At 53.1% G+C, this 23,531-nt stretch overlaps 2 protein-coding genes across 8 annotated transcripts in view; both read left to right on the top strand.

Moving 5' to 3' along the window:
• Nucleotides 1–7,890, top strand: part of SLC27A1 (solute carrier family 27 member 1) — a 36,373-nt gene extending 28,483 nt beyond the window's left edge. For 6 of the 7 annotated variants that reach the window (XM_032170092.2, XM_032170093.2, XM_032170096.2 and 3 more), the window contains 5 exons: nt 1,751–1,877; nt 1,970–2,107; nt 2,187–2,351; nt 2,748–2,894; nt 6,198–7,890. In XM_032170092.2, the coding sequence (XP_032025983.1) occupies nt 1,751–1,877; nt 1,970–2,107; nt 2,187–2,351; nt 2,748–2,894; nt 6,198–6,355 (735 nt within the window). In that variant the 3' untranslated portion in view covers nt 6,356–7,890. The remainder of the gene's footprint in view (nt 1–1,750; nt 1,878–1,969; nt 2,108–2,186; nt 2,352–2,747; nt 2,895–6,197) is intronic. The other variant, XM_032170099.2, reaches the window with a different exon arrangement.
• Nucleotides 7,891–13,358: 5,468 nt separating this feature from the next.
• PGLS (6-phosphogluconolactonase) lies at nt 13,359–22,795 on the top strand. The gene is made up of 5 exons (XM_032170100.2): nt 13,359–13,709; nt 18,138–18,245; nt 19,245–19,346; nt 19,667–19,807; nt 22,348–22,795. Exons 1-5 carry the CDS (start codon nt 13,422–13,424, stop codon nt 22,483–22,485), a joined length of 777 nt encoding a protein of 258 aa, XP_032025991.2. The 5' UTR covers nt 13,359–13,421; the 3' UTR covers nt 22,486–22,795.
• Nucleotides 22,796–23,531: the final 736 nt, after the last annotated feature.

The raw sequence follows: 23,531 nt of genomic DNA on the forward strand, positions 1-23,531 counted from the left end.
CCATAAAACAGCCTGGACTGGCGCAGAAGGCTCCGCCAAGGTGCACGTCGGGCGGGGCGTAAGGGGAGTTCCTGGGACTGCCGGTGCACCACCAGAGGGACAATCCTCCAGCCTGCACAGATAGTCATGTGACTGTGGTCCTTGGGTCAGGAGAGTTGGAGGATAGGTATGGCTGTACGCCCTGGCAAGTGCCTCAGCCTTTCTGAGCCTCAGTTTCTGCGTATGCAGATTAGCAAGGAGAATAGAGCTCTGGGTACCGTGCTGTTAATTTTGTTGTTGTTGTTGTTTGTTTGAGACAGAATCTCGCTCTGTCGCCCAGGCTGGAGTGCAGCCACGTGATCATAGCTCACTGTAGCTTTCAGTTCCTGAGCTCAAGCAATTCTCCTGCCTCAGCCTCCCAAGTAGCAGCAAACAGATACCTTCATAATTAGCAACTACTTACTCTCTTAATCATCTCCATTCTCCGCTTGCATGAATCTCCCTCTCCTTTCCCAAGCCCCTCCCATCCACGGCCAAGAACAGACCATAATAATGATCATTAAGCAAATGTCGGCTGGGCACAGTGGCTCACACCTGTAATCCTAACACTTTGGGAGGCTGAGGCAGGAGGATCACTTGAGCTCAGGAGTTTGAGACCAGCATAGGCAATGTAGTGAGACCCCCTTCTCTACAAAAAATAAAAAATTAGCCAGGCATGGTGGTGGGTGCCTGTAGTCACTGCTACTAAGGAGGCTGAGGCGGGAGGATCACGTGAGCTCACGAGGTCGAGGCTGCAGTGAGCTATGATTACACCACTGGACTCCAGCCTGGGCAACTGAGTGAGACTCTGTGTCTCTAAAAAGGAAAAAAAAAAAAAAAAAAAACCAGCAAGTGCCATGGAGGCTGGGTCCCCAATGCCAAGAACAATGCTCCTTCCTCAGTGTGCTTGGTGTTGGATGGCCAGCCCCCAGGGCACTTTTGCTCACTGTAGCTCAGATTCTTGCATAGGAAACACATCAGGCCAGGCATGGTGGCTCACGCCTGTAATCCCAGCACTTTGGGAGGCTGAGGTGGGTGGATCACTTGAGGTCACGAGTTCGAGACCAGTCTGGCCAACATGGCAAAACCCCGTCTCTACTAAAAATGCAAAAAAAAAAAAAAAATTGTTTGGGCTCAGTGGCATGTGCCTGTAATCCCAGACTCAGGAGGCTGAGGCATGAGAACCACTTGAACCTGGGAGGCGGAGGTTAGAGTGAGCGAAGATTGCACCACTGCATTCCAGCCTAGGCGACAGAGTGAGACTCTATAAAAAAAGGAAGGAAGGAAGGAAGGGAGGAAGGGAGGAAGGGGGAAAGGCAGAAAGAAACACACCAGACAGGGTGTAGTGGCTCAAACATGTTGGAGAAGCATTTCTGTTCATAGAACCATGCCAAGCAGGGCGGCGGGCAGCAAGTGAAGCTCTGCAGTGTCTGACGTAGCCGTAGGGTCCACACAGAGGCATCTAATTCCTGCTAGCATGGAGGGTTTTGTGGACCAGGAAGTGGGCGCCAGCCAGAGGTCTTTTCTTGACTGAATGCAGGCTGGGAAGGTGGGAGGAGGGGCCCTGAGTTGGAGGTGACACTACTCTGCTTTTGCAGATCAGCCAAGGTCACAGAGCTTAGAGTGACACTGGAGGTGCTAGGTCCAAGCCCCGGGGCAAGGCAGGCAAAGTGTTAGTGAGAAGGACACCGAATATCCCTGGCTCCTTCCAACTCAGTTCACCCCATCCCAGGTCGGCTCCTGTGGTTTCAACAGCCGCATCCTGCCCCACGTGTACCCCATCCGGCTGGTGAAGGTCAATGAGGACACAATGGAGCTGCTGCGGGATGCCCAGGGCCTCTGCATCCCCTGCCAGGCCGGTGAGCAGGGCCCCCGCGTGGTCCCCCCTGCTGGAGCTGGGGTCCCCACGCCCTGCCTGCCTATCACAGCCTGAACATGGCCTCCTCCCTAGGGGAGCCTGGCCTCCTTGTGGGTCAGATCAACCAACAGGACCCGCTGCGCCGCTTCGATGGCTATGTCAGCGAGAGCGCCACCAGCAAGAAGATCGCCCACAGTGTCTTCAGCAAGGGCGACAGTGCCTATCTCTCAGGTGCGCAGCCTGCTAGGCCCCGGTGACCGACTGTGCGGATGGGGATCCGCCACCCATCTGCTCCTCTCCCCTCTGCCAGGTGACGTGCTAGTGATGGACGAGCTGGGCTACATGTACTTCCGGGACCGTAGCGGGGATACCTTCCGCTGGCGAGGGGAGAATGTCTCCACCACTGAGGTGGAGGGCGTGCTGAGCCGCCTGCTGGGCCAGACAGACGTGGCCGTCTATGGGGTGGCTGTTCCAGGCAAGCTGGGGTTGCAGGGGGTGGTCCTGAGGCATGGTCCTGAGGGAGCTCAGCCAAAAGGGGCTTAGAAGTACAGGTGCCTTTGGGCAGTGCACAACCTGGACAACTGCTCATGGCAGCCCAGGAGGAAGCACTGGATCTGGAGCCAGTTCACCTGAGTGATGTGGAGCCTCAGTTTTGTCACCCAGAAAATGGGATCGTGAAAGCCCACCTGTCTTACGGCTTCAACGAGCCAAGCAGGAGCTCCATAAAATGTGTGGCTGCTTCCATAAATGTCATCCCAGGTTGGGAGAGACTGGAGATTACAGACCAGGGGCTACTGCTTGACAGTGTATCTGGTTCTGCTGGTGGGGCGGATGAGAGGCGGGGTGTCCTCAGCTGAGCCTCTGCCTCCAGGAGTGGAGGGTAAGGCAGGGATGGCGGCCGTCGCAGACCCCCACAGCCTGCTGGACCCCAACGCGATATACCAGGAGCTGCAGAAGGTGCTGGCACCCTATGCCCGGCCCATTTTCCTGCGCCTCCTGCCCCAGGTGGACACCACAGGTGCGAGTCTCCCCCACTCCAACCTCTCTCTTCATCCATCAGTGTGTCTGTTGATTCATGTCTTGGTCCATTTCGTGTTGCTCTAAAAGAATACCTGGCCGGGGCTGGGCACGGTGGCTCACGCCTGTAATCCCAGCACTTTGGGAGGCCGAAGCGGGCAGATCACGAGGTCAGGAGATTGAGACCATCCTGGCTAACACAGTGAAACCTCGTCTCTACTAAAAATACAAAAAATTAGCCGGGCACAGTGGCGAGTGCCTATATTCCCAGCTACTTGGGAGGCTAAGGCAGGAGAATGGCATGAACTTGGGAGGCGGAGTTTGCAGTGAGCCGAGATCATGCCACTGCACTCCAGCCTGGGCGATAGAGCGAGACTCTGTCTCAAAAAAAAAAAATACCTGGCCGGGTGCGGTGGCTCACGCCTGTAATCCCAGCACTTTGGGAGGCCGAGGCAGGTGGATCACCTGAGGTCAGGAGTTCAAGACCAGCCTGGCCAACATGGTGAAACTGTGTCTCTACTAAAAATACAAAAAAAAAGTCAGCCAGTCATGGTGGCATGCGCTTGTAGTCCCAGCTACTCAGGAGGCTGAGGCAGGAGAATTGCTTGAACCTGGGAGGCAGAGGTTGCAGTGAGCCGAGATCAGGCTACTGCACTCTAGCCTGGGTGACAGAGTGAGACAATGTCTCAAAATAATAATAATAATAATTTCCACATGATTTTTGGTGTGGACAAACAAACCGTATCCAAACCATTTATTTATTCATCCTAGTCCAGGACACTGTCCTGAGACTGACACAAGGGTTCACAGCCAGCTAGCACTGTGGCTCACGTGAGTCCCTTCTGCTGTTTTATTTTAGTAGTTATTTATTTCCATTCCTCACTTCCACTGCCACTAAGCATTCTGAAATAGTCAGTGTATTTTTTTTTTTTTTTTTTTGAGATGGAGTCTTGCTCTGTCGCCCAGGCTGGAGTGCAGTGGCGCGATCTTAGCTCACTGCAACCTCTACCTCCTGAGTTCAAGCGATTCTCCTGCCTCAGCCTCCTGAATAGCTGGGATTGCAGGTGTGCACCACCATGCCCAGCTAATATTTTGTATTTCCAGTAGAGATGGAGTTTCACCATATTGGCCAGGCTGGTCTTGAACTCCTGACCTCAAGTGATCCACCTGCCTCGGCCTCCCAAAGTGCTGGGATTACACACATGAGCCACTGCACCTGGCCTCGGTGTATCTTTTCTTTTTCTTTCTTTTTTTTTGTTTGTTTGAGACAGGGTCTTACTCTGTTGCCCAGGCTGGCATGCGTTGGCACTATCATAGCTCACTGCAGCCTCGGCCTCCTGGGTTCAAATGATCCTCCCACCTCAGTCTCTGGAGTAGCTAGGAACAGGCAGGCACCATCATGCCTGACTAATTTTTTTGATTTTTTTTTTTTTTTTTGAGACGGAGTCTTGCTCTGTCGCCCAGGCTGGAGTGCAGTGACGCAATCTCGGCTCACTGCAAGCTCCGCCTCCCGAGTTCATGCCATTCTCCTGCCTCAGCCTCTCCGAGTAGCTGGGACTACAGGCGCCCGCCACCACGCCTGGCTAATTTTTTTTTGTATTTTTAGTAGAGACGGGGTTTCACTGTGGTCTCGATCTCCTGACCTCGTGATCCGCCCGCCTTGGCCTCCCACAGTGCTGGGATTACAAGCGTGAGCCACCGCGCCCGGCCATTTTTTTGATTTTTTATAGAGATGGGGTCTGTATTAGTCCGTTCTCATGCTGCTAATAAAGACATAACCGAGACTGGGTAATTTATAAAGGAAAGAGGTTTAATGGACTCACAGTTCCACATGGCTGGGGTGGCCTCACAATCATGGCAGAAGACAAAGGAAAAGCAAAGGAGACTTTTACATGGTGGAGGGCAAGAGAGTGTGTGCAGGGGAACTCCTCTTTAAAAACCACCAAATAAAACCATCAAATCTCGTGAGACCCCTTCACTATCACGAGAACAGCATGGGAAAGACCCACCCCCATGATTCAGCTACCTCCCACCGGGTCCCTCCCACAACACGTGGGAATTATGGGAGCTACAATTCAAGATGAGATTTGGGTGGGGACACAGCCAAATTATATCAGGGTCTCACTGTGTTGCCCAGGCTGGTCTCGCAGTCCTGGGCTCAGGCAAACTTTTTCTTAAAGGACCAGATAGTTAACATTTTCGGCTTTGCAGGTCATACAGCCTCGATTGCTATTCAACGCTGCTATTCTTGTGCAAAAGCAGCCATAGACAATGTGCAAATGAATGGGCATGGCTGTGTGCCAATAAAACTTTATTTCTAAATTTTTATTTATTTTTTGAGACAAGATCTTGCTGTTGTCCAGGCTGGAATGCAATAATGCAATCATAGTTTACTGCAGCCTTCTCCTCCTGGGCTCAAGTGATTCTCCCACCTCAGCCTCCCAAGTAGCTGGAACTACACGCACGTGCCATGACACCCAGCTAATTAAAAAAAAAAAAAAAAAAAATTGTTGGCCAGGTGCGGTGGCTCACGCCTGTAATCCCAGCACTTTGAGAGGCCAAGGCGGGCAGATCACTTGAGGTCAGGAGTTCAAGACCAGCCTGGCCAACATAGTGAAACCCTGTCTCTACTAAAATTACAAAAATTAGCCAGGTGTGGTGGTGCACGCCTATAATCCCAGCTACTTGGGAGGCTGAGGCAGGAGAATCACTTGAACCCAGGATGTGGAGATTGCAGTGAGCCGAGATCGCACCATTGCACTCCAGCCTGGGTGACAGAGCAAGACTATGTCTCAAAAAAAAAAAAAATTGTTTTTGTAGAGACAGAGTCTCACTATGTTGCCCAGGCTGGTCTCAAACTCCTGGGCTCAAGCTACCCTCCTGCCTTGGCCTCCCAAAGTACTGAGATTATAGGCATGAGCTGTTATTGTGCCTGGCCCCAATAAAACTTTATTTAGAAAAACAGGTGGAGGGCCAAATTTGGCCCACAGGATGTAAGTTGCTAATCTCTTATCCACTGCATAACAGACACAGCCCTGCCTGTCGTGTGGGGAATGGACACATGACCAGGCAGGGTACACATTTTCTTGCTCTGGTGAGGAGTGGTCAGGGAGGCCTCCCTGGAGGAGGGGGCATGAAGCCAGGATCTGACAGACAAGGGGGAATCAGGCAGGCAAAATGGGAAGAACATTCCTGCCCAGGGGACAGCCTGTGGGAAGGCCCAGAGGTGCAGGAGAGGACGTTGAGTTGAGGCCTCCCAGAAGCCACCTGCTCAGCCCTTATCTGCCCCCCATCCCCACTATAGGCACCTTCAAGATCCAGAAGACGAGGCTGCAGCGAGAGGGCTTTGACCCACGCCAGACCTCGGACCGGCTCTTCTTCCTGGACCTGAAGCAGGGCCACTACCTGCCCTTAAACGAGGCAGTCTACACTCGCATCTGCTCGGGCGCCTTCTCCCTCTGAAGCTGTTCCTCTACTGGCCAGAAACTCTGGGCCTGGTGGGAGAGGCTGGCTTGAGCCAGACAGCCCTGCCCAGGGGTGGCCGCCTACTACACACCCACCTGGCCGAGCTGTACCTGGCAGGGCCCATCCTGGACTGAGAAACTGGAACCACAGAGGAACCCGTGCCTCTCTGCTGCCTTGGTGCCCCTGTGTCTGCCTCCTCTCCCTGCTTTTCAGCCTCTGTCTCCTTCCCTCTCTGTGCCTGTCTGGCCTTAACTCTTCCTTCTTTTTCTTTTTTCTGAGACAGAGTCTCACCCTGCTGCCCAGGCTAGAGTGCAGTGGTGGGATCTCGGCTCACTGCAACCTCTGCCTCCTGGGGTTCAAGTGATCCTCTCACCTCAACCTCCTGAGTAGCTGGGATTACAGGCACCTGCCACCACGTCCAGCTAATTTTTATATTTTTAGTAGAGACGGGGTTTCGCCATGTTGGTCAGGCTGGTCTTGAACTCCTGACCTCAGGTGATCCCCTGGCCTCGGCCTCCCGGAGTGCTGGGATTACAGGCATGAGCCACCAGCCCGGCCTTTCCTTTTTTCCTGTCCTCTCCTGCCGAGAGTGGAACACGAGTGTCCTGGGAGCCGCATCTTGTGCAGGGCCCAGCTGCTCTCGGGGACTGCATGAATCATCTCCCGTGGGCCCTGGACTCGGACTGGGGCCTCCCCACCTCCTTCTCGGCTGTGCCTTACGGAGCCCAGATCCTCCTACGGCTGTTGGGTTCCAGATGCTGCAGCTCCATGTGACTTCCAAGCAGGCCCTCCGTCTTCCCTGCTGAATGGAGGAGCCGGGGGTGGGGGGGCCCAGGCCAACTGGAAACATCTCCCAGGCTAGGCCAATTGCCTTTTGCACTTCCCTGTTCCTGTCACATTTCCCCAGCCCCACCTTCCCCTCTCGATGCCCTGAAAGCTTCCGGAATTGACTGTGACCACTTGGATGTCGCCACTGTCGGCCCCTGCCTTGATGTCCCCATTTAGCCATCTCCATGGAGCTCCTGCTGGAGGGCCCTGAACCCTGCACTGCGTGGCTGCCCAGCCGGGTGCTTCCTGTCCTGGGAGCCTCTTGGGTGTCCTCATCTGGTGTGGCTACTGGAGGGTCCCACAGGAGAGGCAGCAGAGGGGTCAGGGGAGGTCTCCTGCCGGGGTTTGGCCTCTCAAGCCTCAGGGGTTCTAGCCTGTTGAATATCCCCCACCTGGTGGTGGCCCCTCCGATGTCCCCACTGATGGCTCTGACACTGTGTTGCTGGCGATGTCCCAGACAATCTCACCAGGACGGCCCAGACATCCCTATTGGCTTCGCTGGTGGCTCATCTCGGACATCCATGCCAGCCTTTCTGGGGCTGGCCACCCAGGCCACCTGTCCGTCTGTCCTCCCTCCAGCAGCACGCCCTGGTCCCTGGAGTGGTGGGGCCATGGCGAGAGACACCGTGGCATCTCATGTGAACTTTCCTGGGCACTGTGGTTTTATTTCCTAATTGATTTAAGAAATAAACCTGAAGACCGTCTGGTGCCTGCTGGGAGCCCATTCATTGAGTGTCCCTACGTGGCACAGAACCCTTGCTGAGTTTCAGAAGACAGGACTCGGCCAGCTGGGCATAGTGGCTCATGCCTGCAATCCCAGCACTTTGGGAGGCTGAGGTGGGTGAATCACTTGAGCCCAAGAGTTCAAGACCAGCCTGGCCAACATGGTGAAACGCTCTCTACTAAAAATACAAACAAAATAATTAGCTGGGCGTGGTGGCTCATGCCTGTAATTCCAGCTACTCGGGAGGCTGAGGCAGGAGAATTGCTGGAACCTAGGAGGCAGAGGTTACAGTGCACTCCAGCCTGGGTGGCAGAGCGAGACTCTGGTTCAAAATGGAGGGAGGGAGGGAAAGAGGGAGAGAGAGGGAGGGAGGGAGGAAATACAAAAAGTAGCCAGGCATGGTGGTGTAGGAGAAAGGGAGGGAGGGAGGAAGGAAGGAGGGAAGGAAGGAAAGAAGAAAAAGAAAGAAGAAAAAGAAAGAAAGAAAGAAAATACAAAAAGTAGCCAGGCGTGGTGGTGCGCACCTGTAATCCCAGTTACCCTGGAGGCTGAGAGGCAGGAGAATTGCTTGAGCCCAGGAGGTGGAGGTTGCAGTGAGCCAAGATGGTGCCACTGCACCCCATCCTGGGTGACAGAGCGAGACTTTGTCTCAAAAAGAAAAGAAAAGAAAAAGGCGGGACCCTGTACTATGCGGCCCCATTTGCAAGACCGAAAGGACTTTGGGGCAGGGGCACTCGGGTTGGCCCTCTCGCTGGCCTGCCGAGGGGGAAGCACCTCCTTGCAGCCTCTGGGCCTCACAGGCCCGCGTTGGCCTCTGTGGTTGCAGGGGAGGATCCAATCTGCCTGTGGGTTCCTGCAGGTGTTGCAGGATGGCTCAGATCACAGTGTGTCCTGGCACCTGTGGCTGCCCTGGGAGTGTCCTCTTCCATGTACAGGCCGGCTGGTGTGAGAGCTCTGGGTGAAAGTCGCTAGGCTTGCTGGGGTGGCCGTCTGAGCTGGGATTTGAACCCAGGACTCCCAGCTCAGGAGTCTATACAGTATTCCTCCCAATCCCTGGGGGATATGTTCCAAGACCCCAAATGGATGCCTGAAACTGACCATAATACTGAGCCCTAAATATGTTTCGTTTCTTTTCTTTCTTCCTTTCTTTCCTTCTTTCTTTTTCTTTCCCTTCCTCCCTCCCTCCCTTCCTTTCCTTCATCCTTTCCTCCCTCTCTAATTTTAATTTAATTTAATTATTTATTTATTTTTGAGACGGAGTCCTGCTGTCTCCCAGGCTGGAGTGCAGTGGCACGATCTCAGCTCACTGCAAGCTCTGCCTCCCTCCCGGGTTCACCCCATTCTCCTGCCTCAGCCTCCCGAGTAGCTGGGACTACAGGCGCCCGCCACCACGCCCGGCTAATTTTTTTGTATTTTTAGTAGAGACGGGGTTTCACCGTGTTAGCCAGGATGGTCTCGATCTCCTGACCTCGTGATCCGCCCTCCTCGGCCTCCCAAAGTGCTGGGATTACAGGCGTGAACCACCGCACCCGGCCTAATTTATTTATTTTTAAGACAAGGTCTTATTCTGTTGCCCAGGCCTGAGTACAGTGGCATGATCATAGCTCAGTGCAGCCTCGACCTCCCACACTCAAGCAATCCCCCATCAGCCTCCTGCGTGGCTGAGACTACAGATGTGCACCATCACGCCCAGCTAATTTTTTGATTTGTTTGCAGAGATGAGGTCCCACTGTATTGCCCAGGCTGGTCTTGAACTCCTGGGCTCAAGCCATCCTCCTGCCTCGGCCTCCCAAAGTGCTGGGATTACAGGTGTGAGTCACCGTGCCCAGTTTATACTGGTTTTTCGATCTCATAACCAGGAGGCTACTAAGTGACAAATGAGTGGGCATGGGGGGAGTGGTGTCTCCAGCATGGATCTGCTGGACAAAGGGGTGATTCATGACACTGGGCGGGACAGAGAGGGATGGAGCAAGGCAGTCTGAGATTTCATCATGCTCCTCAGAACAGCACGCAATTTAAAACTTATGAATTGCTTATTTCTGGAATTTTCCATTTAATATGTTTGAACTGTGGAAACCTCAGAAAGAGAAACTTTGAATAAGCGGGGACTACTGTACTCTCAACTGACTCTCACCTCTGCTGTCCTCCCCCGTATCATAATGTTGGCATCCTGTTTGTTGTCTCTACCTCAGGGGACAGGAGGTGACACAGCATTTGCTGGGAGAGGGCACTGAGGGGGTAACCCTTGTGTGCAGATGAGCAAGTGAATTTTTTTGTTTTTTTTTGTTTTGTTTTGAGATGGAGTCTTGCTCTGTCACCCACGCTGGAGTGCAGTGGCACAATCTGACTCACTGCAGCCTCCGCCTCCCGGGTTCAAGCAATTCTCCTGCCTCAGCTCCTGAGTAGCTGGGATTGCAGGCACGTGCCACCACACCCAGCTCATTTTTGTATTTTTAGTAGAGACAGGGTTTCACCATGTTGGCCAGGCTGGTCTCGAACTCCTGACCTCAGGTGATCCACCCACCTTGGCCTCTCAAAGTGTTGGAATTACAGGCGTGAGCCACAGCACCCAGCTGGGCCAGCTGGGCAAGTGAATTCTGACTAATCTCTCTCCAACCTCGCAACCACCTCAGGAAGTGTCACCATGGTCCCCACTGTACAGATGCAGAAACTGAGGCACAAGAAGGGGAATGGACTCATTGCCAGGGGCTCCAGGTGAGACAGTGGCCCAGTGAACTTTCTTGTTCCAAAGCCTCTAGCTGCAACAGTGTCTAGGAAGTTCCCTCCAAGTTGGCCAGAAGATAATCCCAATGACTCTTGGGCTTGAACTCTGTTAGTTTTTCTTATTAATTAATAGACTTTTTGGGTTTTCTTTCTTTCTTGTTTTGAGACGGAGTCTAGCTCTGTTGCCCAGGCTGGAGTGCAGTGGCACGACCACGGCTCACTGCAAGCTCCTTCTCCCAGGTTCACGCCATTCTCCTGCCTCAGCCTCCCAGGTAGCTGGGACCACAGGCGCCTGCCACCACACCTGGCTAATTTGTATTTTTACCAGAGACGGGGTTTCACCGTTAGCCAGGATGGTCATGATCTCCTGACCTTGTGATCCACCGGCCTCGGCCTCTCAAAGTGCTGGCATTACAGGTGTGAGCCACCGCACCCGGCCTATTTATTTATTTGTTTAAGAGGGAGTCCTGTTCTGTCGCCCAGGCTGGAGTGCCGTGGTGCAATCTTGGCTCACTGCAACCTCTGCCTCCCGGGTTCAAGCCATTCTCCTGCCTCAGACTCCCGAGTAGCTGGGATTACAGGCATGAGCTACTACGCCTGGCTAATTTTTGTATTAGTAGAGATGGAGTTTCTACTTCATTTGAGAGGCTGGTCTCGAACTCCTGACCTCAGGTGATCCGCCTACCTCGGCCTGCCAAAGTGTTGGGATTACAGGCGTGAGGCACCACGCCTGGCCTATTCCTTTTTTTTTTGAGACAGAGTTTTGCTCGTTGCCCACGCTAGAGTGCAATGGTGTGATCTCAGCTCACCACAACCTCCGCCTCCGGGGTTCAAGCCATTCTCCTGCCTCCACCTCCCGAGTAGCTGAGATTACAGGCATGTGCCACCACGCCCAGCTAAGGTTTTGTATTTTTAGTAGAGACAGGGTTTCTCCATGTTGGTCAGGCTGGTCTTGAACTCCCGACCTCAGGTGATCCACCCGCCTTGGCCTCCCAAAGTGCTGGAATTGCAGGCGTGAGCCACCACGCCCAGCCCTCCTTTCTGAATAGTCCTGGCACCGTTGCCAAAGATGAGTTGACCATATATGCATAGGTTTATTTCTGCATCAGTTCCAATCATTTATTTGTATGTCTATCCTTATGCCAATACCACAATTTTGATTACTGTACCTTTTTATTAAGTTTGAAATGAGAAAGTATGAGTCCTATTTTATTCAAGATTGTTTTGGCTATTTGGGGGCCATTTGCAATTTATGATGAATTTTAGGATCAATTTGTCAATTTCAACAGAGACATTGTAAATTTGAAAGGGATTACATTGCATCTGTAGACCAATTTGTGGAGTACTGCCATCTTAACAATATTATACTTTCCAATCCATGAACGTAGAATGTCTTACCACTTATTTAGATCATCTTTTTTTTTTTCAGCAAAGTTTTAGTTCTTTTGCTTGTTTCGAGACAGGGTCTCACTCTATTACCCAGGCTGGAGTGGAGTGGCAGGAACACAGCTCACTGCAGCCTTAGCCTCCTGGGCTCAAGTGATCCCCCCACCACAGCCTCCCAAGTAGCTGGGACCATAGGCAGCTGCCACCAGGTCCAGCCTTGGCTTCCCAACGTGCTGGGATTACAGCTGTGAGCCACCAAGCCCAGTTACAGCTCTCAAGAAGTACAGTCTTGTACTTCTTTTATTAAATTTATGCCTACTCTATTCTTTATGATGCTATGGTAAATGGAATTGTTTTCTTAATTTGCTACTGATTTTAAAATCCACTACCTGTGTTAGTTGAACTGCGCTTACACACATCACTGAAATGTCCCACTCTCAGAAGTGGCCCAGCCTCCCCAGGCCCACCAGGCTTTCTTCCCCTTCCAGCCCTCTGTCCAGGCAACAACTCGATTGGAGGCCTTTCTGGGCACTCAGAGGGACACAACAGCACACTAGGAGCGTTAGCTTAAAAAAATTCAACAAGCATGGCCAGGCGCAGTGGCTTTCACCTGAATGCTACCACTTTGGGAGGCCGAGGCGGGAAGATCGCTTGAGCCCAGGGGTTCAAGACCAGCCTAGACCATATAGCAAGAGCCCGTCCCTCCGGAAAAAGTAAAAAAAAAAAAAAAAAAAAATTCAACAAGCATATTTTCATCCCCTACTTTTTTCTGAGATGGAGTCTCGCTCTGTCGCCCAAGCTGGAGTGCAGTGGCACGATCTTGGCTCACTGCAACCTCCGCCACCCGGGTTCAAGCGATTCTCCTGCCTCAGCCTCCCGAGTAGTTGGGACTACAGGCGCCCGCCACCACGCCTGGCTAATTTTTTGTGTTTTTAGTAGAGATGGGGTTTCACCGTCTTAGCCAGGATGGTCTCGATCTCTTGACCTTGTGATCCGCCCGCCTCGGCCTCCCAAAGTGTTGGGATTACAGGCGTGAGCCACCGCGCCCGGCGGTGCAGGAATTTTAAAACTCGCCAAAATACGCCCTCCTTCAGAAAATTCCTGCCGCCTCGATAGGACGTCCTCTTCTTGAGCTCCCCTCTCCGGTATTCCCTGATACCGCAAGGTTGAGCATTCGGGCACTGGCTTCCCGAGCTCACTTCGACTCAGGCACAGCAGGCAAAGATTCAATGGGTAGGGCCGGACAGACAGCCCGACCTTTGCGGTGCTTCAATTGCCTCACTGCGCATGTGCCAAAGACAATCGCCCAAAGTACTCGAAACCCAGCGGCAGGGCCGGCCCTTGCGCAGGCGTACTAGCGGCCGTAGGGAGCGCTTCCTCCTCCCCGCAGCCGCCCTCGCCATGGCCGCGCCGGCCCCGGGCCTCATCTCGGTGTTCTCGAGCCCCCAGGAGCTGGGTGCGTCGCTAGCGCAGCTGGTGGCCCAGCGCGCAGCATGCTGCCTGGCGGGGGCCCGCGCCCGTTTCGCGCTTGGCCTGTCGGGCGGGAGCCTTGTCTCGATGCTAGCCCGCGAGCTGCCCGCCGCCGTCGCCCCTGCCGGGCCAGCCAGCTTAGCGCGCTGGACGCTGGGCTTCTGCGACGAGCGCCTCGTGCCCTTCGATCACGCCGAGAGCACGTACGGCCTCTACCGGGTGAGAGCTACGGGGGCCGCCGGGGGTCACGCCGAGAGGGCCACAGCCACCGCCTACACCCCGGCTACGGAGGCCGCCGGGGGCCATGCCGAGAGGGCCGCGCCCACTGTCTGCACCTTGGCTACGGGGGCCGCTGGGAGTCACGCCGAGAGGGCCGCGCCCACTGCCTGCACCTCGGCTACGGGGGCCACTGGGTATCATGCCAAGAGGGCCGTGCCCACTGCCTACACCTCGGCTACGTGGGCCGCTGGGGGTCATGCCAAGAGGGCCGCGCCCGCCGGTTGCACTTGGCTACGAGGGCAACTGGGGGTCATGCCGAGATGGCCACGCCCACTGCCTTCACCTCGACTACGGGGGCCGCTGGGGGTCTTGCCCGCAGGGCTCGCCCGCCGCCTGAACCCCGCCTACAGTGGGTCGCGCAGGACCTCACTGCGCCATCTGCCTTTATCTGGGCAGGGCTAGAAATGGTCTACTTGCAGTCCGTCTTCATGCTTCATCTGGTGGCCAGGCAGAGGGAACGGCACGGGCAAGGGCCTGGAAGGGAATCCTAGTGGCCCATGTCAAACGATGCCCGTAACTCAGCCCCTTAGCGGACGGGGGCACGAGGAATCAGGTGTAGAGCCTGAGTCTCAGGGTCCTGTTCTCTAACCCCAGCGAGTTCTCGGGGATCCCTGGGCAGCTTTGCCGCTCTGATGGTTCTGCTTCCAGGCTGTTTATCTTTGGCTTTGAGCCTCAAGATTCTATAGAATCAGAGGAACGCGCTCTTTTTACAGACAGGGAAACTGAGGCTTGGAGGAGCCTTGGCCTGGCCGAGGGAAGAGTGGGAGGGGCGGGCTCAAAGGCCAGGAACCTCAAGTCACCTGAGCCTGGCAGCGTCAAGGGACACCCCATGCTGGGTGTGTCTTCTCTTTGCATAGAATCTTGAGCTGATGATGGTTTTGTGGGTTTTTTATTAAGAGAAAAGGCTTACTGAACGCTTTATATGCATCAATTCATGAATCCGTACCACAACCTATGAGACGTTACACTCATTTCACAGATGGAGAAACTGAGGCCAGAAGAGGCGAGCTTACCTGCCCAAGGCATCTAGTGACCAGAGGGGCAGCCAGGGTGTGACACTTCCTCATCTGACTTCGTAGTTGGGTACACATTTAACTTCCGCCTTCCTGTGTGTGTTTTCCAAGAGCATCATTAAAAGTTTTGGCCGGGCGCGGTGGCTCACGCCTGTAATCCCAGCACTTTGGGAGGCCGAGGTGAGTAGATCACCTGAGGTCAGGATTTCGAGACCAGCCTGGCCAACGTGGCAAAACCCTGTCTCTACTAAAAAAAATACAAAAATTGGCTGTGTGCGGAGGCTCACGCTTGTAATCCCGGCACTTTGGGATGCTGAGGTGGGTGGATCATGAGGTCAGGAGTTTGAGACCACCCTGACCAACATGGTGAAACCTGTCTCTACTAAAAATACAAAAATTAGCCAGGCGTGGTGGTGCATGCCTGTAATCCCAGCTACTCGGGAGGCTGAGGCAGGAGTGAGGAATGATCAGTGAGCCGAGATCAGGCCATTACACTCCAGCCTGGGCAACAGAGCGAGACTGTCTTAAAGAAAAAAAAAAAACAGCAGGTTTTTGGCCGGGTGTGGTGGCTCATACCTGTAATCCCAGCACTTTGGGAGGCCAAGGATGGCGGATCACCTGAGGTCAGGTGTTGGAGACCAGCCTGGCCAACATGGCGAGACCCCGTCTCTACTAAAAATACAAAAATTAGCTGGGTATGGTGGCGCGCGCCTGTAATCCCAGCTACAGGGGAGGCTGAGGCACGAGAATCGCTTGAATGCAGGAGGCGGAGGTTGCAGTGAGCTGAGATCATGCCACTGCACTCCAGCCTGGGTGACATTTGAGACTCTATCTCAAAATAAATAATTGTGAAATGCTGCAGAGTGCTAGGGAATAGGGAGTGAGCATTTGTCAAGGGCTATGGGGTGGGGGGTCCTGAGAAGGTGCCATTTGAGCCGAGAGCTGGAGCATTTGCAGGAGCTGGCCATGGTCAAGCTACGGCAAGAGGGCTCAGCTAAGGCCAAGGCTGTGTGATGGGAACAAACCTGAAGCCAGGACTTGCTCCTTCTGCCTGTTCTCTGTGAGGGGAATCGTATTGGTTCCCTAGGGCTACATAAGAAATGACCACAAACTGAGTGGCTTAAAGCCACAGGAATTTATTCTCTCACCGTTTTGGAGGCCAGAAGTCTGAAATCAAGGTGTTGGTGGAGTCACGCCCCATCTGAAAGCTCTTTGGGAGGATCCTTCATTTTCTCCTCCATCTTCTGGGGGCTCTGGGCGTTCCTTGGCTTGGGGTCACACCATTCCAATTCCTGTCTCTGTCTGCACATGGCCTTCTCGGATTCTGTGTGTCTTCTCATCTTATATAAGGACGCCAGTCATTGGATTTAGGGCCCACACTAACCCACTATGACTTGTTCTTAACTAATTACATCTGCAAAGACCCTATTTCCTTCCTTCCTTCCTTCCTTCCTTCCTTCCTTCCTTCCTTCCTTCCTTCCTTCCTTCCTCCTTCCTTCCTTCCTTCCTTCCTTCCTTCCTTCCTTCCTTCCTTCCCTCCCTCCCTCCCTCCCTTCCTTCTTCCCTTCCTATACGTTCTTTTCCTTTCCTTTCCTTTCCTTTTCTTTCTTTTTTTGAGATAGGACCTTGCTGTGTTGCCCGGACTGGAGTGCAGAGGCACGATCATGGCTTACTGCAGCCTTCAACTCCCGGGCTCTATCAATCCTCCTGCCTCAGCCTCCTCAGTACCTGGTACTACAGGTGTGCACCACCAGGCCCAGCTAATTTTTTTTTTTTTTTTTTTTTTTGCTTTCTCCATGTTGGTCAGGCTGGTCTCAAACTCCTGACCTCAGGTTTTTTTTTTTTTTTTTTTTTTTGAGTCGGAGTTTGGCCCTTGTTGCCCAGGCTGGAGTGCAATGGCGCGATCTCGGCTCACCACAACCTCCGCCTCCCAGGTTCAAGTGATTCTCCTGCCTCAGCCTCCCAAGGAGCTGGGATTAGAGGCATTCACCACCACGCCCAGCTAATTTTATATTTTTAGTAGAGATGGGCTTTCTCCATGTTGGTCAGGCTGGTCTCAAACTCCTGACCTCAGGTGATCTGCCCGCCTTGGCCTCCCAAAGTGCTGGGATTACAGGCATGAGCCACCGTGCCAGGCCGCTAATTTTTTATTTTAGGTAAATATGAAGTCTCACTATGTTGTCCAGGCTGGTCTCAAACTCCTGGGCTCAACCGATTGTCCCATCTCAGCCTCCCAAAGTGCTGGGATTACAGCCGTGAGCCACCATGCCTGGCCATTTTCTGGTGTTTATAAGCCTCAAGTTTATGGTATTTTGTGATAGCAGCCTGCATAGACTAACACCAGGGACTTTGGACAAAGCAGAGTGGTCTTTCCAACTATGGATACGATTGTGTCCCTCCCCAGCTCACACACCCTCCTTGGCTCCCCAGTGCCCTCAGTGTGGAGCTCATACTCCTCAGGTCAACATTCCGGGCAGTCAGCCCCTGCGTTTACTTCGTGGCTCACCTTAGCATTGCCTCAGCTCACTGAGCTAGACTCTGCACAAACACGAGGCACTGAGACATGGACGCCATCTCAGGGCAGATCAGGGCCCCTGGGGCGCATCTCAGTGGGATAGGGCTGCAGCTTTCTCCTTGATCCAAGTGCTTTTGAGTTAAATCTGCTGCCAACTACTCCACCATTGACAGGCCAGGGCATCTACTGTGCGCTGGCCGCAAGTGCTGGGCCTGGGCAAGGCTGGCCCCCACTCCCTGTAGTGGGGCAGGTGCAGGCGGGGGTGGCTGCTCAGAGGAGGTGGCCTGAGGGATGTATATGAGTTTCCCAGGCAGCCTTAGGAGGGAGGGTGGGGATGGAGAAGGTCACCCTTCTCCATGGAGGGCGGTGAGGGGCTGAGTTTTATCCCAAGGGCCGTGGGACCCTGGAGGCTTTGAAACAGGACAATGGGCTGGCTAGACAGGTGCAGGCTATGGCCAGGAAACCCCTCAAATACAACGGAATTGAAAGACTCCTGTTGGAATGCTGGCCCCCACTGGAACCACCATGATCCCGATTCACCCAGGAGGGGGCCACCCTCCTGTCCAGCCCCCCAAGAGCAGCAGGGCTCCCTCTTGCCCTTGAACCTCCTCTGCCCTGAGAGGCGGCGTCACCCAGGGCTCAGGATCCTGGCTTCCAGCATTCCAGAGGTGACTCACCAACCAAAGTGTCACTCACCAACTGAAGGACCTTGCACAAATGCACCAGCCTCCCCATGCCTCAGTCTCCCCATCTGTAAATGAGTGTTATGACAGTACTGTCATAACCTCCCTGGAGGATCCAGGTGGTCTGTTGGTGACATTGTCCCTCTGTTGGCTGCAGACGCATCTTCTCTCCAGATTGCCGATCCCAGAAAGCCAGGTGATCACCATTAACCCCGAGCTGCCTGTGGAGGAGGCGGCTGAGGACTACGCCAAGAAGCTGAGACAGGTGAGCCCCGAGGAGCAGCCACAAGGGAGTCACATCCATGAAGTGGCCACACTCTGGGCAACAGAATGGCCGTCTGATTGTCACCAGCAGGAACTGCCCCAGGGATCACTGGCAGATCCCTTTGAGGAATCCCCTCTTCAAGGCCACAGCCCTGCCCTGGGGAGCCTGAAGGCCACCTGGCCTCTGTTGCCCAGGTAACAGGCCTGGGTCCTCACATCTTGGGGAAATATGATGGGTATGGCTTTGATCACAGGCTATGTTGAGTACATTGAGCACTGTTTCCTGCGTTACAGCTACTTGTATTTCTTTTTTTTTTTAAGACGGAGTCTTGCTCTGTCATCCAGGCTGGAGTGCAGTGGCGTGATCATGGCTCACTGCAAGCTCTGCCTCCCATGTTCACGCCATTCTCCTGCCTCAGCCTCCCGAATAGCTGGGACTACAGGCGCCTGCCACCACGCCTGGCTAATTTTTTTGTATTTTTTTAGTAGAGACGGGATTTCACCGTGTTAGCCAGGATGGTCTCGATCTCCTGACCTCGTGATCTGCCTCGGCCTCCAAAGTGCTGGGATTACAGGTGTGAGCCACTGTGGGCCTTTTTTTTTTTTTTTTGAGATGGAGTCTCACTCTGTCACTCTGTCACCTAGGCTGGAGTGCAGTGATGCAATCTCAGCTCACTGCAACCTCTGCCTCCCGGGCTCAAGTGATTATCCTGCCTCAGCCTCCCAAGTAGCTAGGACTACAGGCGCCTGCCACCATGCCTGGCTAATTTTTGTATTTTTAGTAGAGACGGGGTTTCATCATGTTGGCCAGGCTGGTCTTGAACTGACCTCGTGATCCGCCCACCTCGGCCTCCCAAAGTGCTGGGATTTCAGTTGTGAGCCACCGCACCCAGGCACAGCTACTTGTATTTTTTTATCTGACAACTGTCTCTGTGTCCTCTGAGTCTCCCCTGCCCCTGCCACCTACAACCTCTCAAGGCTGTCTTCTCCCCACGCCCAGGCATTCCAAGGGGACTCCATCCCGGTTTTTGACCTGCTGATCCTGGGAGTGGGCCCCGATGGTCACACCTGCTCACTCTTCCCAGACCACCCCCTCCTACAGGTGAGCACACCGATGCGGGGTTCCACCCTAGTCCTGAGCCCAGTCTCTAATATCTGGGACTTCCAGAGGGAGGGCCACCTGCGGGGTGGGGTGTCTAGAGCCGGGGTTCAAGTCAGCCTCCACCAACGTACCTGCCTGCTGGGCTCAACCCTTCCAGGTCTCAGTTGAACCCCTTAAAACAAGGACCTTAAACTACCCACCATGGGATTGTTAGTAGGATGGGATGGAACGGTGGCTAGACCAGGTCCGGTATGTGTAAGTGTCCAAGAAGCCGAAGTGACATTGTCCTTCTGCCTCCATCCCTGGGCTTCCTCCCCAAGGAGCGGGAGAAGATTGTGGCTCCCATCAGTGACTCCCCAAAGCCACCGCCACAGCGTGTGACCCTCACACTACCTGTCCTGAATGCAGCACGAACTGTCATCTTTGTGGCAACCGGAGAAGGCAAGGCAGCTGTTCTGAAGGTAACAGCTGAGGGTTCTAGTCCCGGGAAGTTCATAGGCATGTGGGTCCCAGGGACAGAAAATGGCCCCAGACGTTATTGTGCTGAAGCATCAGATCTGAAGAAAACTCAGTCATTCTTGGGTTGAAAGGTAACTTGAAATTGCAATTAGAAAAAAAGGAAAAAAAAAAAAAACCAGGAAATTGCAATTAAAGGCTAGTTAGGTATTAACTGGCATGAAATGAAATTGATGAGATGAGACCAAAGCTGCATTCAGAGGTAAACTAATAGCATTCAAATGCATTTTTAAAAAATTATTGGCTGGGCACGGTGGCTCACGCCTGTAATCCCAGCACTTTGGAAGGCCGAGGTGGGCAGATCACGAGGTCAGGAGATCGAGACCATCCTGGCTAACACAGTGAAACTCTCTCTCTACTAAAAATACAAAAAAATTAGCCGGGCATGGTGGTGGGCACCTGTAATCCCAGCTACTCACGAGGCTGAGGCAGGAGAATGGCGTGAACCTGAGAGGCAGAGCTTGCAGTGAGCCGAGATCGCACCATTGCACTTTGGCCTGGGATACAGAGTGAGACTCTGTCTCAAAAAAAAAAAAAAAAAAAAAGAAAAAAATTATTAAGTAGCAAACCATTGAAATAAATCAAGTGCTTTCCTGTAGAATTAGAAAAAGGACAATAATCTATATCTACAAAAGTCAGTGGCAGGACTCAGTGAAATTAAAATCAGAAATTAATGAGTCGGTTAATATATTTTAAACTTTAATGGTAAGTAGATCTAAAAGATAGACAAGCTCCTGACAAGGCTAATCAAGAGAAAAAAAAATCACGTGGTATTATGAATAAAATAGAAGGTACTGTTATGTAAAGTATTTTAGGAAAATACAAATTCATCACAGCATTAAAAATAAACTAAATAATTAAAAAGGTTTTAGTTGCCTTCGTTGAAAAGACCAACAACTACAGAAGAAACTGGAAATATATTTTTATTTATTTATTTGCTTTTTGGTATTGTTGTTGAGACAGAGTCTCCGTCTGTCGCCAAGGCTGGAGTGCAGTGATGTGACCTCAGCTCACTGCAATCTCTACCTCCCAGGTTCAAGTGGTTCTTCTGCCACAGCCTCCCGAGTAGCTGGGATTACAGGCACCTGCCACCACACCCAGCTAATTTTTGTATTTTTAGTAAAGACAGGGTTTCACCATGTTGGCCAGGCTGGTCTCAAACTCCTAACCTCAAGTGATCCGCCCCCCTCAGCCTCCCAAAGTGCTGGGATTACAGGCATGAACCACTGCACCCGGCCCAGAAAGGTTTTATTGGAACATAGCCACACCCGCTTATGTATGTATTGTCTGCAGCTGCTCTGGGGCCAGAACTGCAGAGCTGAATGGTTGCAACAGAGACTGGATGGTCTGCAGAGCTTAATCTATTGACTCTGGTCTTTTGCTGAAAAAGGGTGTCAACTGCAGTATTAAAACAGTTACAGACCAGGCACAGTGGCTCATGCCTGCACTTTGGGAGGCTGAGGCAGGAGGATTGCTTGAGTCTAGGAGTTTGAGACTAGTCTGGGCAACATAGCAAGACCCTGTCTCTACAAAAAATAAAAAATTAGCTGGGCATGGGTGCCACGTGCCTGTGGTCCCAGATACTTAGCAGACTGAGGCAAGAGGATTGCTTGAGCCTCAGAGATTGAGGCTGCAGTGAGCCTTGATGCCGTCACTGTACTCCAGCCTGGATGACAGCGCAAGACCTTGTCTCAAAAAAAAAAATAAAAATAGTTACAGTGGACCGAGCATGGTGGCTCAACGCGGGAGTTCAAGACCAGCCTGGCTAATATGGTGAAACCCCGTGTCTACTAAAAATATAAAAAATTAGGCTGGGCACGGTGGCTCACGCCTGTAATCCCAACATTTGGGAGGCCTAGGTGGGTGGATCACCTGAGGTCAGGAGTTCTAGACCAGCCTGGCCAACATGATGAAACTGTCTCTACTAAAAACAAAAAAATTAGCCGGGTGTGGTGGGAGGCGCCTGTAATCCCAGCTACTTGGGGGGGGCCGAGGCAGGAGAATTGCTTGAAGCCAGGAGGCGGAAGTTGCAGTGAGCCAAGATCGCACCATCACGCCATCACACTCCAGCCTGGGGGACAAGATCGAGACTTCGTCTCAAAAAAAAAAAAAAAAGAAAAAAGTTAGCCGAGCGTGGTGGCATTTGCCTGTAATCCCAGCTACTCGGGAGGCTGAGGCAGAAGAATCGCCAGAAACCGAGAGGCGGAGGTTGCAGTGAGCCAAGATCGCACCACTGCACTCCAGCCTGGGCGACAGAGTGAGACTCCATCTCAAAATAAATAAATAAATAAATAAAAATAGTTAAAGTGGATAGAAAGGAAGGGACTCTTGTCCCTGCTGTTTGGCACTAGGACAGCTGAGCTGGGCATTGTCACATTTTGAAGATACAAGAGTCTTATTTATCCTTGGTTGGGGAGCCAGGAGAGTGCCGAGGGGCGGCGCCTGGGCCGCGGGCGGGGCCTTACTCTTCTGCCCTCTTCTGCAGCGCATTTTGGAGGACCAGGAGGAAAACCCGCTGCCCGCCGCCCTGGTCCAGCCCCACACTGGGAAACTGTGCTGGTTCTTGGACGAGGCGGCCGCCCGCCTCCTGACCGTACCCTTCGAGAAGCATTCCACTTTGTAGCTGGCCAGAGGGACGCTGCAGCTGGGACCAGGCACGCGGCCCAAGGGGCTGGGCCCCTGCTGGCTGCCACTCTCCGGGCTCTCCTTTCAAAAAACCACGTGGTGCTGCTGCTGGAAGCCAACAGCCCGGGGCTCAACACACAGGCTGTGGCTCTGGACATCCGGATATTAAAAGGAGCGTTGCTGGAAGTCTGCACTGTCTCGCGGTGTTTGATGGCAGCAGGCCTGGGGGTGCCCTGGCCCGGGTTCTAATCCACAGCCCTCATCTGTGGGGAGGAAGGTGGGGCCTACTCCCCTGGGGCATAGCCACCATGGATGAATTTCTTAAGACAACAGGCTGGGCACGGTGGCTCACACCTGTCATCCCAGCACTTTGGGAGGATGAGGTGGGCAAATCACTTGAGGTCAGGAGTTCGAGACTAGCTTGGCCAACATAGTGAAATCTCATCTCTACTAAAAATACAAAAATTAGCTGGGCGCGGTGGCTCATGCCTGTAATCCCAGCACTTTGGGAGGCCGAGGTGGGCGGATCATGAGGTCAGGAGTTGGGGACCATCCTGGCTAACAGGGTGAAACCCCGTCTCTACTAAAAATATTTTAAAAATTAATCGGATGTAGGTGGTGCACGCCTGTAGTCCCAGCTACTCAGGAGGCTGAGGCAGGAGAATGGTGTAAAACCCAGGAGGCGAAGCTTGCAGTGAGCCGAGATCGCACCACTGCACTCCAGCCTGGGTGACAGAGCGAGACTCTTGTCTCAAGAAAAAAAAAAAAAAAAAAAAGATGGGCACGGTGGCTTATGCCTGTAATCTCAGCACTTTGGGAGGCTGAGGTGGGCGGATCACCCGAGGTCAGGAGTTCGAAACCAGCCTGATCAATATGGCAAAACCCTATCTCTACTGAAAATACAAAAATTAGCTGGGTGTGGTGGCATGCGCCTGTAATCCCAGCTACTTGGGAGGCTGAGACAGGAGAATTGCTTGAACCCGGGAGGCGGAGGTTGCAGTGAGCCAAGATTGTGCCAGTGCACTTCAGCCTGGGCAACAAGAG

This window comes from Hylobates moloch, unplaced genomic scaffold (genome assembly GCF_009828535.3).
Source record: "Hylobates moloch isolate HMO894 unplaced genomic scaffold, HMol_V3 SCAFFOLD_12, whole genome shotgun sequence".
NCBI lineage: Eukaryota > Metazoa > Chordata > Mammalia > Primates > Hylobatidae > Hylobates > Hylobates moloch.